The sequence below is a fragment of the Alosa pseudoharengus genome, unplaced genomic scaffold (assembly GCF_046254945.1).
Source record: "Alosa pseudoharengus isolate Yale_2024_CS ecotype anadromous, Long Island Sound unplaced genomic scaffold, YU_APseudo_1.1 YU_APseudo_1.1_scf_18, whole genome shotgun sequence".
In the NCBI taxonomy this organism is placed as follows: domain Eukaryota; kingdom Metazoa; phylum Chordata; class Actinopteri; order Clupeiformes; family Clupeidae; genus Alosa; species Alosa pseudoharengus.
The window spans coordinates 27,945,058-27,963,844 of NW_027468650.1; the positions used below are offsets into that span (position 1 = coordinate 27,945,058).

An 18,787-nucleotide genomic window follows, 5' to 3' on the forward strand; every position below is an offset into this window, starting at 1 on the left:
AGACACACACAAACACAAACACCATGCTCTCACATCACCTCTTGAACAACCAGACTGAGTGTGTATTTACATAGCGCACACGCACACGCACACACATACACGCACACGCACACGCACACGCTCACACAGAGCATGCTTTTGAGTTCCAGCCTTTTGCTCCATTGGCTTTGCTACATACTGTATACAGTCACCCTGAATGCCAGACCATTTGAAAGGAAACGCACACGCACAGACAGATATCAGCTCAAACCTCACGCCAAGCACACACACACACACACACACAGACACACACACACACACACACACACACAAACACACAAACACTTCATCCTGGTGTCCACAGGGAGCGGTTGCCAAATTCAAATGGCGCTGTATCCAGCCGACTTACAAATCAATCTTGCTGTGGACATCCACCGTTCCTTCTGCCTCCTCTATAATCCCCCCCCCCCACCCCCTGTTACCATGGAATGATATTAGAGTCAATTATAAAAAGGCAATGGTCGGCTAAAAGGATTTAGAGATTTAGTGAGTTTGTGCTAATATTGATTTTGTCCCCAAGAGATTAGTGCTCTTCACGCGGCCCACGGTTCATTGACCAACACAGGCGAGAGGAATGAATGTGTGTGTGTATGTCCGTGTAAATGTCTGGCTGACTGTTTGTGTTTGTGTGAAAAAATGTGTGTGTGTATATGTGTGCAAGTGCATGCATTCGTCTGTGTGTGTGCATGTGTGTGTGCAATTATGTGCGATATTGTGATGGTGTTTCTGTATGCACACACATATACTGGCCCGCCCCAGATCAGTCAACGTATGGGAAACACTGGCATGGGCTAGTGTTCAGCAGGTCTTTAGCTAGGGTGATGATGAGGGGGGAAATGTTGAGTTTGACATTTGGGAAAGACTCTTTTTGTGATGCCTCCAGTCTGAAGGGTCCTGAGGGAGCGGAGCGTCTCGGCCCTGTTTTATGGGTTTAAAGCTGATGTCAGTGGGCTCCAAGACTGCAGTTTTCACCAGGGACTCAGAGACCGAAGAAGCACTCAGAGTGATACAAAATCACCCATTGTTTTAACAAGTCATGCCATGTTATGTTAGCATTTTTAATGATTTTTAAGCCATTTCACGGCTTCAACTGAAAATAATGTTCTTCACTCAAATAGAGGCATTATAATATAATAAAATAAAGTGTCTAGTGTTGCATAGCTACATATTATTATGACCACCGCGCAGCGAAGCGGCGGTCATATAGGTTTAGTCAGAATTGTTTTTTTTTTTTCTTTGTTTTTTTTTTTCTTTTTCGCATGCCCAAATTTCCGTCAATGATTCCCGGGACACTGAAAGACCGGGGTACACGAAACTTGGTGGGCATGTAACCCCACATGGATAGCATGGAACCATCGTTTTTCGTTTTGATCTGTAGCCCCCCCGCTGGACTGGACCCCCCGAAAGGAGGGTAGGGCAGACACAGTTTTCTGTGAATATCTCGAGAACCGTAGGGTTTAGGAAGACCTTTTTTTTTTTGTATGTTGATCTCAAGGGGCCATGTCAACCCATTCCATAACCACTCATTTCATGTATAACGCCACCTAGTTAAACACAAAAAAGTAAAAATGAGGTGTTGTAATCGCAGGTATCTGTGACCTAACATAGTCAAAACTGCACGAAATTGGAAGTGTAGGATCATAATGACACCCTCTGTATGCACGCCAAGTTTCGTGGAATTCTTTTCATGGGGGGCCACACAATAAATTAATTTATGTTACTATACACCAACTGGCCTGTAGGTGGCCGGAGAGTTTTCTGTGAATATCTCGAGAACCGTAGGGCCTAGGAGGTCCACCTTTTTTATGTATGTTGGTCTTAAGGGGGCATGTCAACCCAACCCATTACCACTTATTTCATGTATAGCGCCACCTAGTTAAAAATTAAAAAGCAAAAAATTAGGTGTTTTCATCACAATATCTCTGGCTGACAAGGTCAAAACTGCACGAAATTAAAAGTGTAGGATCATTATGACACCCTCCGAATGCATGCCAAGTTTTGTGTACTTTCGTTCATGGGGGGCCTTACAATAAAATAATGTATGTGTACATTTAGTGACGTACACCAACAAGGATTCCCGGGACACTGAAAGACTGGGGTACACAAAACTTGGTGGGCATGTAACCCCACATGGATAGCATGGAACCGGTAATTTTCGTTTTGATCTGTAGCCCCCCCGCTGGACTGGACCCCCCGAAAGGAGGATAGGGCAGACACAGTTCTCTGTGAATATCTTGAGAACTGTAGGGACTAGGATGACCATTTTTTTCCGTATGTTTGCCTCCAGGGGTCATGTTAACCCATTTCATGTGCACACATGTGCACAAACAGATACACACACACATACATTCACAGTAATCATACATATGACACATACTCACACAGTAGACATATGTACGCTTGCATGCACAGGCACATACGCAGGCACACACACAAGCACGCACACACACACACACACACACCCACACACACTCACACACACACACACAGTGTTCGAATTACCCCGTCGTTTCCGGGGGGGCCCACTTGGGGGGTGGGGGGGGGGATGAAATCTATGACATTATGAAATTCAGCTTAATAACAAAGGCTACTATCGATTCAACATCCAATAGATTATAATAAGCAGGGTGGCCAGTTTATTAAAATGAAATATATGACATAAAATTCAGCCTAATAACAAAGGCTATTGCCAAAAATGAATCTGAGCAGAGCTAATTGTCAAATATTTTACGTGCACAACTGAACATTGCACAACTGAAAAAACTGAAAGTTAACACAAAACAGCTGTCTTTATCACATCTCGGCTAAGCCTACTGGAGATAGTCCCAAAGTGGCCTATTGGTCTCTTTCTGGGTATTTTTTCCCGTTTTCCACGCAGTTGATGGACGATGCCCAGCCTTGAGCCATGATTTCACGAATGGCTAGGGTTGAACTGGACCAGGGGAGGCGCATTGACGCTCAGAAAAAGAAGCGTATTTAAGCTGCGCTCCCATAAACGGAATCTGGCTTTGTCATCAATGTCATTAAGCGCAGAGAATCCTTCTCTCGAGCAGAACTAGTAGTGCCCTGGCCAGAACTAAGGGGGCTGGGCACTACCGGGCCCTATGGTAATTCGAACACTGCACACACACCCACACACATAACATAAACATAACACAATCGATCAAGAATTTCTCAGAATTATGAACAGGCTAGATGGAAGTGGGGTTGTATAAAATTTATTTTACATGTGAAATCTATGAACTAATCATGTTTTGGTACTTGTTGTCTAGCAGTGAGAATTGAGTGTGGATAATGCAATTTAGTGAGACAGTTAGAATCATATAGGCCTTTCAGCGTGATTTCTTTTTGTGGAAAAAATGTGCTGGACTGGGCGGCGGTCATATTTTGTACCGCTCTGCGGTACATCTAGTTTTCTGACTTAAGTTACTCAAATTAAATTACTTAATTCAGAATTTCCGCTGCAGTAAATTAACAATAATAAGAGATATAAGAGATATGAATCAGAAACTCAAAACTCCTTAATGGCTGTGGTCATTATCCATTTTCAGTAGTTGTTATTAACAATATATCATCCCTCTGAAAGTTGCGATGGCCCATTTACTTCAATGGGACTTTCTATAGCATTCTGAGGAGACGTAATAAACTAAATCTCTTGTTATTTGCTCTACATTGCCCCTCACCCAACCACCCACACACACACTTACACACTCACACACACACACACACACACTCACACATACGTCTGTATGTTGGTCTCAGTTCATTTCAGTGCTATAATAAGCCTTTTACATGACCAAATAGGTAAAACTGGTGATGTATCTTTTTCTTGCCTCTCTTTCTTTCTCTTTCTCTATCAATCTTCCTTTCTCCCTCACTTATTCCTCCCTCTCTCTCTCAGACTTCTTCAGCTCCAGAGGTCTGTGTTGTCTCCAGATTCGGACGTGCCTGACGAGCTCTTGTATGGTCGGGCCGGCTACCTCTTCGCCCTGCTCTACGTCAACAAGGAGATCGGCCCTGATACCGTCGACGAGGCCACCATCACCAAGGTGAGTGCCGTTGCCCACAGTGGGTCAAAAAGCACACATGACCCAAATATGCATTTGGGTGCCTCACACTCTGAACTCACTATGAAGTCTGCCAGCAACCTCTAACCTAATTGTGTGTGTGTGTGTGTAAAGTAGGGATGGGCATAATTAATCAACGATCGATAGTTGATCATTAAGAATTTCGTCGATCACGTTAATTTGTTGTCAATTAAACTTATGCAGGTTGCGGTACATAGTGCGTCTTGAAGCAAATAAATGAATCACTGTGTGGCAGCAATTAAACATTATACCACCTGGGGATAATATTTGACGCTATAGGCTACTCAGTTACCTACGAGTTTCCGTTTTGATTTATGAAGAGTTCACGGTGAAGTGTGGCGTGGGACCATTATCGTTTAAAAAACGATAACGTTAGTTCACTGCAAACACTGCGATGTAATAATTGCCTACCAGTAGGGCTATCAGTGCACAATAGAAGACATTGTTTCGATTTGACTTTTATATTGTTGGTTGGTTTAATACCTTGTTGTCAATGAAAAGTCGTTGTAACACCATGGGTCTCCAACACGTCGCTCTCAAGCTTGCCATCCCCTTCTGAGCTTGCAGGCTGAAGCAGTAGGCCTAGGCTACTACATTTAAACACAATTGTTGCCACGACTGGAGGCATTCCAGCCTACGAAAATCATGTGTAAATCATGCAATTCAAACTCAATTTAGGCTACTTGGCAACGCAATAAGGTTTACATTACAGCACAGGGCACGTTTTGAATGAATGAAAGCAGCTGCCTTGTCTAGCAATAAACAGCGGGTGAAAATCTCGAGTCTTTCAACTACATGACATGTAATAGTGAGCCATCAAATACCTCCCAGATTTCAGTGCTTATCAGTCCCAAAATTGAGCAATATAATCAAACTGTCCAAAAGTAAATTAAATCCCAAAACAAACAGAAAATCTAATGCTTTTGATAGCGGTATGCGCTCCAAACGAAACGCATGTCTCAAAATAAAACGCACATAGAAATAAAGGCCTGCTCAATATAGCCTACGTCTGCCCCAAATAAAGCCCTGTGCTTTGCCCAGCCTAAGTAAATAAAAAACCCTGGTCATAATTTGAGGATTTACGGCAGTTATTTTTTTATGAGGCTTTGTTAAATAGCCTAATTAATTGTTATAGGTTAATCTCTCACCCTCTTTCTCAACTCCGTGCCTTGGATAGCTTTGAGTTACATTTTGACAAAACCTGTCAGATCTAAGCATTATTATGTTATTGGTTAAGTTATTGTTTAATAACTTATTATGTTTGAACAAACAAGGGTCTCTGTTTAATCTGAACGCCGGCTCGCATTCCGCTGCTTTAGAGCACCGCAGCGCAGCGCTTAATATCTTTAAGTTTAGCCTAACCGAACATCCAGTTTAACTGCCAAAAGTTATTCTTCTTGTGATAAAGATCTCATAGAGGAAAAACACACTGTATTTTTGTATTTTCATTGCGTTTTTAAATTTATAAAAAGTTAAATAAATAATGAATTTTAATATAGGCCTAGAAATATTAATGATTAATCGATAGTCGATCGTTAATTGTCCCGACGAGACAAATATTGTGTTTCAGCGGTGTGTGTGTGTGTGTGTGTGTGTGTGTGTGTGTGTGTTTCAGCGGTGTGTGTGAAACCCAGCTACTCAGATGTACTATTAGACCAGCACTGACACAAGTGGCGTCTGTCTATATTTGATACAGCTCATCGCTTTGTATGCTTTTGCTATCTTCTCTATTATAGATAGAGCAGTGAGTAGGCAGTTAGGCAGAGGAGCACCAGCACACACACACACACACACCCACACCCACACACACACACACACACCCACACACACACAAACAAAATGGATTTATTTTAAATTAATTGTGAAAGTGGTGTTGGGTGAAATACAGTGACTCTTGGCCAGATGTACAGAGAAAGCGCTAATACCGAGTTTTTCTATGCACAGAAAGCGAACGCTGTGCGAGGAATTTGATAAGCTGTCACTTCATTACGTAAACAGCGCTCATCACCGTCCGTCCCCGCCCCCTCTACAACGCTAATTGCGTGCCCACAGCTGAACCACAAGCGCAGTTGAATAGAGTTAACCAATTGCGACATTAAAAATAATCAAACTTGATTATTATACATGATATGATCTGAGTTGTATGTGCGTGTGCATGCACTCACATGCCTCCTGATGGCTTCAGTGGACACAAGTTCACAGTTTATGTAATGTCATCACTGCCCTCATCATTTGGGTGTCCTCTCAACCACTGCATAATTCCTGTGTGTGTGTGTGTGTGTGTGAGTGTGTGTGTGTGTGTGTGTGTGCATACATGGTTGTCAGAGGCGACTGCTCTAAGACTAGTACAGGGGAAGCTCAGCCTTCTTTCAAAATATCATGGACATTTGCATCAAATACTACTGTATTACATTAGCCTACTATTCCAACTAGAACATGCTAAAAACGTGTTCAACTTCATGGTTAGTTCGTTCTATCGTGACTTCCCGCCTCTAATACATTGCTGTAACGACATATCCATCGAAAACCCCATAGACGCTCGGCTTCGCTGATCTTTCAATGGCACTACAGAGTGGGTTGATCTCAGTGCAGAAAAGTTAGATGTTTGTTGGACAAATGATCCAAAACCGTCATTTCCAGGGAAGCCCGGCGTCTCTAGGAGTGAATGGGGCAGTGGGATGGCCCGGACGCCGAGCTTCTGTATGATGATTGGAGGATCCGTAATTGTGGTTAGACTTTTTGATTGACAGCATGTTGGCAGGTGAAGCCGAGAGGCAAGCTGCAGCTGAAATTCTTATAGTGTATTTGTGAGCAATACAGACGGATTCTATTTGAACAATCAAAGAACAATATAGCACCTTAATAATATTAATTTAATAATTGACCATTTTCATCTGAGTGTCTATTCCAAAGAGCAGCAATTGCCACTGATGGTTGTTTATGTTTGTGATTGTATTTATGGTTGTCTATAGTGTGTGTGTGTGTGTGTGCGCCTGCATGCATTCTGAGAGAAATCTGTGTGTGTATTTGCTTGTGTGTAGGAGGGGGATGGGCAGTGATACAGCACTAGTGGTATTATAATGCCCATCTGTTGTTTAGTAATTTCCTCTGTAAACACAGGGTTGTGGCCTTGTGTGCGTGTGCATGTGTGTGTGCACACGCACACACACACATACTTTTCTCTCTCACTTTTCATAAATATAAACTTAAATATAAATATTATTTTTTAAATCAAGTATCCTTTCCTCAGTAATATACTTTTATTCAGTGTTGAGAGAGAGAGAGAGAGAGAGAGAGAGAGAGAGAGAGAGAGAGAGAGAGAGAGAGAGAGAGAGAGAGAGAGAGAGAGAGAGAGAGAGAGAGAGAGAGAGAGAGAGAGAGAGAGAGAGAGAGAGAGAGAGAGAGAGAGAGAGAGAGAGAGAGAGAGAGAGAGAGAGAGAGAGAGAGAGAGAGAGAGAGACTGACTCTCCTTCTGTCCAGTTGTTGCGCTGCAGGGCTCTCAGTCTCCCCTCCTGTTCCTCCGTCTCGCTGCTATTTATAACCCTGGGTCCACCAAACACACTGTACAACCTAATGAGAGAGAGAGGGAGTCGAAGAGAAAGGATGAGATAATGATGGAGAGAGAGGGGGGGGATTAAGAAAGAGAGAATGGCAGGGAGGTAGAGAGACAGAAAGAGAGGTGAGGGGAAGATGGTGGTCATTTAATCTGAATCAATATCTGAGGTAATAAACACATTCTCTTGTGTCCAGTCACGTTGTCATTAGGCTCCTAAAGGAAAAACGTGCATACACGTACACACACACATAAATGCAGGTAGACACACACACACACAGACACATAAACGCAGGCAGGCAGACACACACACACACACACCACAATTTGTCACAGGCATAGCCCTCTGGGTACGCCACCCACACACTCTGGCATAACACACCCACACAGTGACTGTTGTTGTGTGCTGAAGGAAACTAGGACTGCGGACTGTGTCAGAATGTCGCACAAGAGATGGGAAGATTTTTGTTCACATTAGAGTTCAGAATTACATGGGAAGTGCGATTCATGCCAAGATTCATGATGGTGATTTAGAAGATTCTCACAATGAGCGTTTAGATCCACACCTTGTTGTTATTTTCTACATTCTTCTCCTCTCTGTCTCCATTGTTCCCCCTTTTCCCACAATCTCTCTCTTTTCTCTTCATCTCTGTAGTCATGACTCACCCTTCAGTTAGTGTCCATGATTGATTCTACATCTCTCTTTTTGGTGTGTGTGTGTGTGTGTGTGTGTGTGTGTGGACCTCTGCTAGCACAGCTAGCCAGCGACAGCCTCTTCCCTCAGCAAAATGCGTGCAGGAAATGGCCGAACTAGAATTCCAAGCAACTGAGCATTTTTGAGAAAATTTATTTGATAACCCCCAGGGCACACAAACACTGATAAAAATGGACATTGTGTTTCCAGTCGCTTTAGTTGACCGATGGAACGATTAACTGCACTGTAAATGCCCCCCTGTAAACCCCCTCCAATCTTCAATGCGTTGCGTTGTTGTTTTTCCAACAGGTGTTAATGAATGATAGCAAAAAGTACACTTCAAGAAGTAATGTAGGCTACTAAGAAGTAATGTAGGCTACTAAGAAAGGCTTGTTGGTGCGCGGCGTTTAGCGCCAGCTCCAGCCAGTCCATTCTCCTGCGTCAGCAGACCTCTCCACCTCCCGCCACTCCCTTCCCCTCTCTCTGGAGTCTGAGCTCACCAACACCCACATGAAGAATAACCCTCAGCTTCACACACCTCACCCAGGACCTCTTCATCACTGCTGGGAAGATGTCTGTGTGTGTGTGTGTGTGTGTGTGTGTGTGTGTGTGTGTCTCTCTCTCTCTCTCTTTCTCTTTCTGCTTGTGCTTGTGAGTGTGTGTTTGTGTGTGTGTGTGTGTGTGTGTGTGTGTGCGCGACAGAGGGAGAGCTTTTAGTGAGGGTAGTAGAGAGTAGTGTTCAGGGGTCGAAGGTCGTTTCCCAGAGTTGCTGATCTGCGTTTGCCAGCACCAAAGTGATGACGCTGCAGCCACCGTTTTACCCCTTAGAATCACTGCCTGACCGACCCGACCGGCTGGCAAAACAGGCATCCTAAGACCACAGGGAGTTTTATCTCCAAACCCAACCAGCCAGTACACAGCACTTAGCCTCCAGCGGCATTATGCCTCCTAAAATTGCTTTTTATTTCATTTCATTTAGTCATAGATTTAGATTATTTTATGTTCTTTCCTTATTGTGTGAAAGGTTTGTATCAGCAGAGTGTGTGATTAGTTTTAATGACTTTTCTGAGGGAGGTACTTTTGGGCTGTGCGTTATTAGAAAGAGTGTCTTCGCTCTCATTTCTCTTGTTCTACAGGCAAAGAATTATTCAAAACCAAGACCTTTCAATGCAGCTTTCATGTGTGTGTGTGTGCGTGTGTGCGTGTGTGCGTGTGTGTGTGTGCGTGTGGCGCGCGCTCATCTGTGTGTGTGTGTGTTTGTGCTATTTTTTGTGTCTTTGGTCTGTCTCTTCTCTACCCCTGTGGCTCTATGCTTCTGCCTATCTAATTGGTATTCACGACCAGAGGCATGAATCCAGTGTTTCTCCTATAGAACCGCCCTCTCTTCTCTACACCCTCAGAGTTTATCTGTGTTCCCCCCCCATGAAACCGTTCTTCTTCTTCAGTCTTTTAGAACCGGTTCTGTTTAGCCACTGTCATCATATACTCTTCAGCTATTACCTCTTTATCATCACACATTTGGGTACTAAGACCCAAGTCTATCTTTTCTTCTGGTAAAATATTCTACAACTTGTGGGAGAACATGATTAGATATGCTGCATTGCTACGTTGTTCAGTGTGTTCTAGGATGTTTTACCAGGAGGAAAGGGGAGAAGGAAGCCCAAGGTTCAGGCCTTGTTTTGGTTTCTGTAAAACACCTTGAGACCGAGTTGTTAATAGCACTGTGTAGATAATCATTGCATTGAACTTCTCATCTGCCTTTGTGACAAGCAAGTGAGCTGCTGCTTGAAGGTGTGTGGGTGCGTGCGTGCGTGCGTGCGTGCGTGCGTGCGTGCGTGCGTGTGCACTCATGCACCTGTCCAGTGCTTCTGTAGGTCTGCTATCATGAAGGATTGGAGATGTTGCACGTTGTCATTGTAGCTGGAGAGACTATTGTGTACTCCTGGCTGAGTAGTGTGATTATAGAAGTACTGTAAGCTGTTCTTTCAAAGAGCATGACTCGTATGGCCATAAGAATGTCAGTTATGGTAGTTGAAAGCTCAGATAACGATGAGCCATTTAGTTAGATGTGAATAAGCTCTTAAGCACTCGAGTTAGGTCACAACAACCATCCAACATGAAATGCTCGCTGGAGTAGCAGAGGCAATGAACACCAATGCAATATGACTTTGACTCTGACACATACACACACACACTTGAGAATGATGATGGAGCACCATACAGTTGGTTCTCCTTGAATAAAATGGCTCAGAGTACAACATGGATTTTATCACCCAATGAGGTGACTCCTGTACACCAGTGGAAATAGTTCCTGTCTGTGGCCTTGTCCTCCTCTACTTGGCTGCTGTGTTGATAGGGGTCAGGGGGAGTTCAGATAGGAGGCATGTCTCCCTGTCTCATTCAAATCTCAATCCGGTTTGGTTAATGTCTGAATTAGGACTGGTTCAGGTGTAGTTCAAATGACAAAGACAGACTGTGTGTGTGTGAGTGTGTGAGTGTGTGAGTGTGAGTGAGAAACAGGTTGCGGATGACTGCGATAGAGAATGAGGCTGAGTCTGCATATCCCCACTCTGCACCAATGTCCCCATTCACCAGCTGCCACACACACACACACATAGATACACACGCATACACACACACACACACACACACACACACACAATCACATTTGCATGCAAGCCCTCAACTAACACAACTGGTACAAATATTCACATACATTTGTACTGGAATGCCTAGCCTGCCCTAGGCCTTTGCTGCAGCACACACACTCTCCAACATACACACTACCTGCACACACAACTACACACAGCAAATCCATATCCATACCCTGAGGCACTTTTCGATGAGCAGTCAGGTGATTTTCCTGGAGTGGCCTAAAACTGCAGCAATTCTATGCACCTGTCTGACTGTGAACAGTCTTTTTATTTCCCCTCTTCCTCTCTCTCTCTCTCTCTCTCTCTCTCTCTCTCTCTCTCTCTCTCTCTCTCTATGTCTCTCTCTCTCTCTCTCTCTGTGTTTCTCTCTTTTTTTAGTCACTCTCTCTTTCTCTCCATTGCTCTTTTTCTTTCTGCCCTCGCTTCTCTCCTGCCAGTAGCATCCATCTCTGATATTCAGCCTTTAGCCTGACATTAACCTGCTCATCATGGATGGCAGATTCTGCTCTATTCAGTCTGAATCACGGTCTGAGTGTCATAATGGACATGACCAGTGAGTAGATGAGGAGACCAGTATATACTGTATGCTTGATACTGTTGTGGCTTAATGAATTGCATTCATGTGCTTTATTATTAGTTAGGCCTATACTGTAGATATAGTTAAGGTATCCAGCAGATAATTTTATCCATAGGGACTTAAAGGGATACCAGGCAAGCCTGATGCTTTTTCTCTACAAAGCTCCCCCTACCGTCTGTACGTGTCGATACGTGTGCGAGCCCTCGCTAGGTATGAAGCTCTTCCTTTTCTTTGCATCTTCCGTCAAGGGTTTTCGCTGCATCTTCGCTGGCTCTGCCACTATACACACGTTTGCAACAATCGCTAGCGTTTCGTTAGCCTGCCTCTGTGCTGGGGATGCAGGATGTAAACTGATCCTGCTTCTCGCGATGTCTGAAACTTTGTGAGACTGAAGGTCGGCGGGTAGGATACACCGAACTTGCAAGTAGGATATTCTTCCTACAGGCATAGGGGCGGGCGAGAGAGCCTTCATTCGCCCTGTAATGAGTCATTTAACCATATACTGACTTACGAAGATGATTAATTAACACAAAAACGTTGCCTGGTGTCCCTTTAAAATAACATGTTAAACAATAAAAAAATAAATAAATAAGAAAATGATAGAACACAGCTATCGTTTTAGGTAAAAGTTTAGCTGAAAGGGACAGCACTTGGTGGATCATTCCCCCACTAGGGTCCCTCCAACGCAGAGTGATGACGTGCAAAGTGTGATCTCCTGCTGCTGAGAAAAGGCAAAGACAACAGGCATTCATCTGCTGAGCAGAGGGGTCGAGGTGGGGGAATCGAGCTTAAAAGATATCCAATGCCGATTCAGGGTTGTCTGCTTAGGAGACTCTGCTCCGGGGCTCCCCCTGCAGTTGTGGAGTGTTTGTATTTTACACAGCTGTCCAAAATCCCACTCATGGCTAGCCCCCTCACCCCCTGGACACAGTACACGTGGATCAGTTTGCAAACAGGCACAGGTCATTTCTGAAGAGCCATTCATCAGCAATTCATGATTCTCCAGGTCGGGGGAGAGCAAGTTGCAAGAATGGCTCTTCCGATATTCTAGAGAACCAGCAACACCTTGAGACAGAAGCTGCATGCTCAAAGCCAATGAAGTTGTTCATCAGTCATTACAAGTTTTGTACAGTTTTTGTTCTGTAGTTGGGGTCGAAGAAGATGCACCAAGATGAATGGTAATGTTTTGTGGCATAGCCTGGCTGGCTGGGGAATAACAAGCGCTCCGTTGTGGAAACATTGAGCTGATGGGGACAGCATGTAGGCTGGGTGAACTCAGCCTGATCTGACGGCGGTTTCTTTTCCGCCCTGCAGCTCAGGCTGGAAACCTGTACATCTCTTTCTCCTGCTTCTGTTACACTTTTGCTGGGGCCAATCACAAACTGGCTTATCCACCTGGCGCGCTATTGGCAGGTTTAAAACGATGACGATAGTGTTTTGTGTGTGTGTGTGTGATTATGTAGCCTATGTATTGTGATCAAGGTCTCTTCTGTTATTGTATCTTTTTAGGATGCCCAGTCTTCCCAAGGCAACTGAGAGCATATTACTGTAGCTACTTCACATGTACACGACACACAACTACAATAATTCACTAAAACTGACTTACAGGTCACTGACCGATCTGTGGTTGTCTTTATCAGGTGGTGACGGCCATCTTGGAGTCGGGGAAGAACCTATCCAAAGAGGAGAAGAAGACGGAGCGCTGCCCGCTGTTGTACGAGTGGCATAAGAAGCAGTACGTTGGCGCCGCACACGGGCTGGCCGGCATCTACTTCACGCTCATGCAGGTTAGTTTGCGATGCACACACACACACGCACACACGCGCACACACACACACACACACACACACATACACACACACACACACATTGAGTGTACCCTCATCAAGATTCAACACACACACGCACACACACACACACACACACCTGGGGTGCTACCACTGAGCCAAGAGTTGGGCTCTTTTGCAGGTCAGCAGGGGAAGAGTCTGCTGGGCTTAATTTGGCAGGAGGTGTGTGTGCAGTGGCTGTTTGCTCTCTGTTCTCTCTGTATGCATAAGGTGAGGACTGCTCAGGGTCACTGCCGCACTGCACCGGGACTAATTAGTATGGCAATCAGTGCTCATGTAATGGTAGCCAGTAGAGACATGCTCTCTCATGCAGTCTCAGTAGAGACTACCTTTAGGGGGTTTAGTGTCTCTCACACTCCCTATCGCAGTCATTCGCAACCACCCCCCCCCCCCTCTCTCTATCTATCTCTCTCTCTCTCTCACACACACTCACACTCTCTCTCCCTCTCTCTCACACTCTCTCTCCCTCTCTCTCACACTCACTCACACTCACTCTCTCTCCCTCTCTCTCCCACACACACACACACACACACACGGAGAACATGTCCAGAGATCTGCTACTGATAGACATGAGATTTAGTTCCGCTCACCTTTTGTGACATTGCAGTTTGTGTATCACAGCGCAAAGCAAAAGGGCTAACACACTTATACACACACACACACACACATTGACAACCTCCATCTCCCATATTAAACTTTAAGCTTGATTTAATTCAGAATTCCATTGTGGAGAAAGTCGCTGCTTTCATTGACATAAGTGCTCTTCACTTGAATGAACCCAAATTAATGCTAACAAGAAAAGTGCATTTTAATATGCAATTTCATCAGTGAAAGGTAGCCTACTGGTTAAATGAATGGCGCCCCATACAGTGAATACTAATTCATAACCCTTGCCATTGTTCCTTTTGTAAATTGCCTCTATGTCTCGCCCCTATTAAAGTGACTCAATCAGAGACCCTTGGAAGGAGTTATTCCCCCATGAGGAAGAGCTTTGCTCCTCTGTCAGAGGCTGCTGTGTCACTGGTGGATTAGTCACGATGGCAAGTGGGGTCACGATGGCAAACTGAATGTATATGAAACCCTGCTCTTCACAGTGGATCACCTGAAGTGGGAGGCACAGAGGTGATGAGAAGGAGGCTCAGGTGTGTGTGTGTGTGTGTGTGTGTGTGTGTGTGTGTGTGGCAAAAAAGTTATGACAAGGGAGCTCAGGTGTGTGTGCTCAAGTGCATGTTCACATCTGTGCAATCAGGCAGGAAGATAGAGACATACAGTCCTAGAGACCGCGCTGATCACTTATGCAAAGGATTATACACTTATGTATGTAGATTAGATACACACATACACACACACACACACACACACACACACACACACACACCTGAATAGTAAATCAGTTGGCTGCTAAGTTTGCTCTTTTATCAGATATTGTAAATCAGCTAATCCAGTCCAGTCCCCAGAAATAAACATCTCTCTCACACACACACACACACACACACACACGTATTCTTCGTCTCAAACTGAAAGCTCAATAGCTGTGAGTCACTCCGATTGATTAGTGCTCTTTTAAGCAGATGAATAATGTATGGGCAACTTTTAGAGTATTGAAGCTGTAAACAAAATGTCTGTCTGGGCCTCTGGGGTCTTTTCTTTGCTTGGCGTTGCTTTGCTGAGGCGTGCTGAGCTTGGCTCGAAAGACCCCCCACTCCCTCGGCCATTAGCCCTGAGATAAGCTTAAAGCCGCTCGCTCCATTACTTAACATTTCCACCAGACCCCTCGTCTGGCTCCAGAGGAAATGAATAAATAAAAGTGGAATCGGCCGGTCTGTCTCGCTGCTGGTATTTAATCAAAAGTAATGATTTGCTGGGTTTCGTCTGCGCTGCAGAAAAGGGTTCAGGTGGCAGGAAGAGTTAAGTAGGCCCAGAAAGAGCACCCTGAGTGACCTTTAAAGGTAACGCTAGCCATCTCCGTGGGTCCAACCAGCGGCCGGTAAATAGGTCTGATCTGTTCCGAAGGGAAATAATTGCACTATTAAGCGTCTGCGTAGGATGATAACCGTTCTGTGTTGGTGTGTGAGAAACATGACACTTCCTTCTCCCTGTTTGACCACGTTTACACTTGCTCTTATCCTCATCCATCTCTCTCTGTTCCCTCTTTTTCTCCATCTCTGGGGACTACTCCTCCCTTTTGCCTTTCCATACAGTACAACCCTCTCTCTCCCTCTCTGTCTCTCTCTCTCCCCCTTGCTCTCTCCCTCCTTCTTTCTTTCTCCCTTTTCCCCACTGTGTGACTGCTTAATTGTTATACACCATCACTCTTTTATCTCTCTATTTACCATCTTTCTTCACTCACTCATTCATTCACTTTCTCATTCCTCCTGTTTCCTCTGCTCTCCATCATGTGGTCTGGGGGATTTCCAGTGATTTGGGTTTTTTTCTACAGTCCTTGAACACACACACATAAGCATCTCAGGCTTAAAGGTGTGTGTGTGTGTGTGTGTGTGTGTGTGTGTGTGTGTGTGTGTGTGTGTGTGTGCACGCGCGTGTGTGTCAGCTGTGCTAGTGTGTGCCTCTGTTCCTAGAGAGACATTCTGCTCCAGTCATCCAGCTCTGTGTGTGCGTGTGTATGAGAGAGAGAGAGAGAGAGAAAGAAAGACGCGCTCATTTAGAATTCATGAATTTCCCTGAGTCCCTGCCTTTTCTCTGTGTCCCTGATAAACCACTGTGCCAGGATTAAAACGGCATGCTGGGAAATAACTGCTGCAGAAGTTTCAGTGAATGAAAAGACTCCTGTATGGGATGTATTTTTGTTGCTGGTCTTCTCCTGCTTTTCTCTGAAATGTGGTTTATTTTGCATTGGACTGGCTTTCGCAGGATTGTTCTTTAATATCCTACACACACACACACACACCACTGGACACAGTCTGCAGAAGAGAGCTGTGTGTTTCTATATTTAATTGAGGACTGTTCCTTAATCGCCAGTGTTACAGAGGTGGGGGTGGTGAGTGTGTAGGATAGTTTTGTGTTCTTTTGTTTTATTATTCAGCCTTAAAAACCCTTTAAAGTGTTATTAGCAGTTACCTGATTACTCCCTGTGGAGTGTGTGTGAGTGTGTGTGGTCTTGGTGGGAGAGCAGGGGGAATAATTGAGCTGTTGCCTCCGCAAGGTGTGGTGTGGTGTGGTGGAAGTGGTGTTGCCATGGCAACTGGCCTGTCGTCACAGTGACGCAGATGGACACGCTCCACTGCTTGTGCTCTGTGGCTGCCGCGCGCTAACGCATCATGATACCGCCACTGCAGCAACACGACAGCGTGCTTCTCACTGAACACTGGTGTGAGTGTGTGCGACTGTGTGTGTGTTGCTGTGTATATGTGAGCGTGTTTAAAAAAATGTATGTGTGTGTGTGTGAGTGTGTGTGAGTGTGAGGTGACTCCAGGTAAAGGAACTTTAGGAGCAAAAGCACCACAGCAACCCAGTCTCAGCCCTGAGTTCTATCAGAGGTGTGTGTTAATGCAGCAGTTCACACTAATAGAGCATGAGCGAGCATGCCTCCCAGTTCCAAAGCCTAATGTAGACACATTCACACAAACACACTCCCGCTGGTGGTCAAATTCAGCACATAATAACTCTCTGTACACTTACTCAGCTCTTCATGTTTGTTAACTCCCTTTCTCTCTCTCTCTCTTTCTCTCTCTTTCTCTTTCTTTCTCTCTTTCTCTCTCTCTCTTTCTCTCTCTATTTCTCTTTTTCTCTCTCTCTATTTCTCTCTCTCTATTTCTCTCTTTCTCTGTTACTAGCCCATTGCTAAAGTGAATCCCGATATCCTGAATGAACTGGTGCGGCCCAGCATTGACTATGTCCGGCACAAAAAGTTCCGCTCCGGCAACTACCCCTCGTCTCTTAGCAACGAGACGGACAGGCTTGTCCACTGGTGCCACGGGGCCCCGGGCGTTATTCACATGCTCCTCATGGCACACAAGGTGAGATGCTCATTTACCTTTACACACACACACACACACACACACACAGATGAGCATACAAAACAGATACACTAGTTGTGCCCAACACTGTGATTTCTTCTGCCTCTTCTGGTGGTAGTAACACGTTTCTTTTACGTTTCTTCATAAGCAAAAACAAGGGAATACTTTTTAACCCGAGATGATGGTTGCATACGTTTATACGTTTTTTGACCCATCCCTAGTAATTCATTAATTAGTCTATCTATCTATCCATCTATAAATATATTGCAATGTCAACATCCATCCATCACAATGTACAGTAGGCATCGTCATATACTAGTTGGGTAGATATGGCCCAACCCTAATGCATGCATGCACAATCATTACTGTGCTTGCACAAACACACATGCCTGTCAAACCACATTAGATTAGTGATGAGGCATACACACATACATACACACATACATACACACATACATACATACATACATACATACATACATACATACATACATACATACATACATACATACATACATACATGCATACAGTTTCTTAGTGTTTTATGCCACAGACGTTGTCTTCAAGGCAGCGCTGCCTGGAAGGTGCTATGGTTAGGCATGGGTTAAGGTTAGGGTTATGGTTTAGGATAAGGTGCCTTTAAGTCGATGGTAGCAGCGCTGCCTGGAAGACGACGTTGGGGGCACACACACAAGCACACTCACATCGGCTGAAATAACTGAATCTAGTCTCTTGTGTGCTTGTTGCTGGTGTGCTTGTATGTTGGCTTGCTTTGGTCTTATTAAGTGTTTTCTGACAGCAGCGCTGTCGCCCCAGTGACATGTGCTGGGCTGGTGGACGGTCCCTCCGGGCTTGCTGTGAAGTTTCGGAGGATTCTCCACATTACTAGTAATGAGGGATATGTCACCCGTCATGCTCTGGGCTTCCTGACGCTGTCAGACTGGTGTCTCTCTGAGGCGATTAGTCTGAAACCCCACAGGAGAAGCGTAGCCGTCCAGACCTGGCTAACGAGGGGCCAGCAGTGAAGCCGGCTTCAGCTAAATGTCATCCCCCTTCGCTTCCAGGCAAACCACAGTGACACCTGCTGGCCAAACAGAGAACCGCACGACAGCTACAGCCACGGCTCCGTGGGAAATCACACCCATTTTTCATAGTAATTTCTAGAAAATTTCCTCTACATATTTATCTGAATATGAAACATTTTAAAACTACAATCTTTCCTTATTAAAAGAAGTGGAGCACATCAGTTCTCTGTGATTGGATAAAAATGTGCATTAGTCTGTGCTGCTGACTGATGAAGAAGGCAGTGGACACACAGTGGGCTTCAGGCTGTTCTAGCTTAGCTTTAGTCTGTGGTC

The 18,787-nt window shown here is 44.8% G+C and overlaps 1 protein-coding gene across 1 annotated transcript in view; it reads left to right on the forward strand.

Annotated features, from left to right (window-relative positions):
• lancl2 (LanC lantibiotic synthetase component C-like 2 (bacterial)) overlaps positions 1–18,787 on the forward strand; it is a 47,755-nt gene that overhangs the window by 22,613 nt on the left and 6,355 nt on the right. Inside the window, exons 4-6 of the mRNA XM_076291346.1 lie at positions 3,941–4,088; positions 13,246–13,392; positions 17,247–17,429. Of these exons, the coding sequence (XP_076147461.1) occupies positions 3,941–4,088; positions 13,246–13,392; positions 17,247–17,429 (478 nt within the window). The remainder of the gene's footprint in view (positions 1–3,940; positions 4,089–13,245; positions 13,393–17,246; positions 17,430–18,787) is intronic.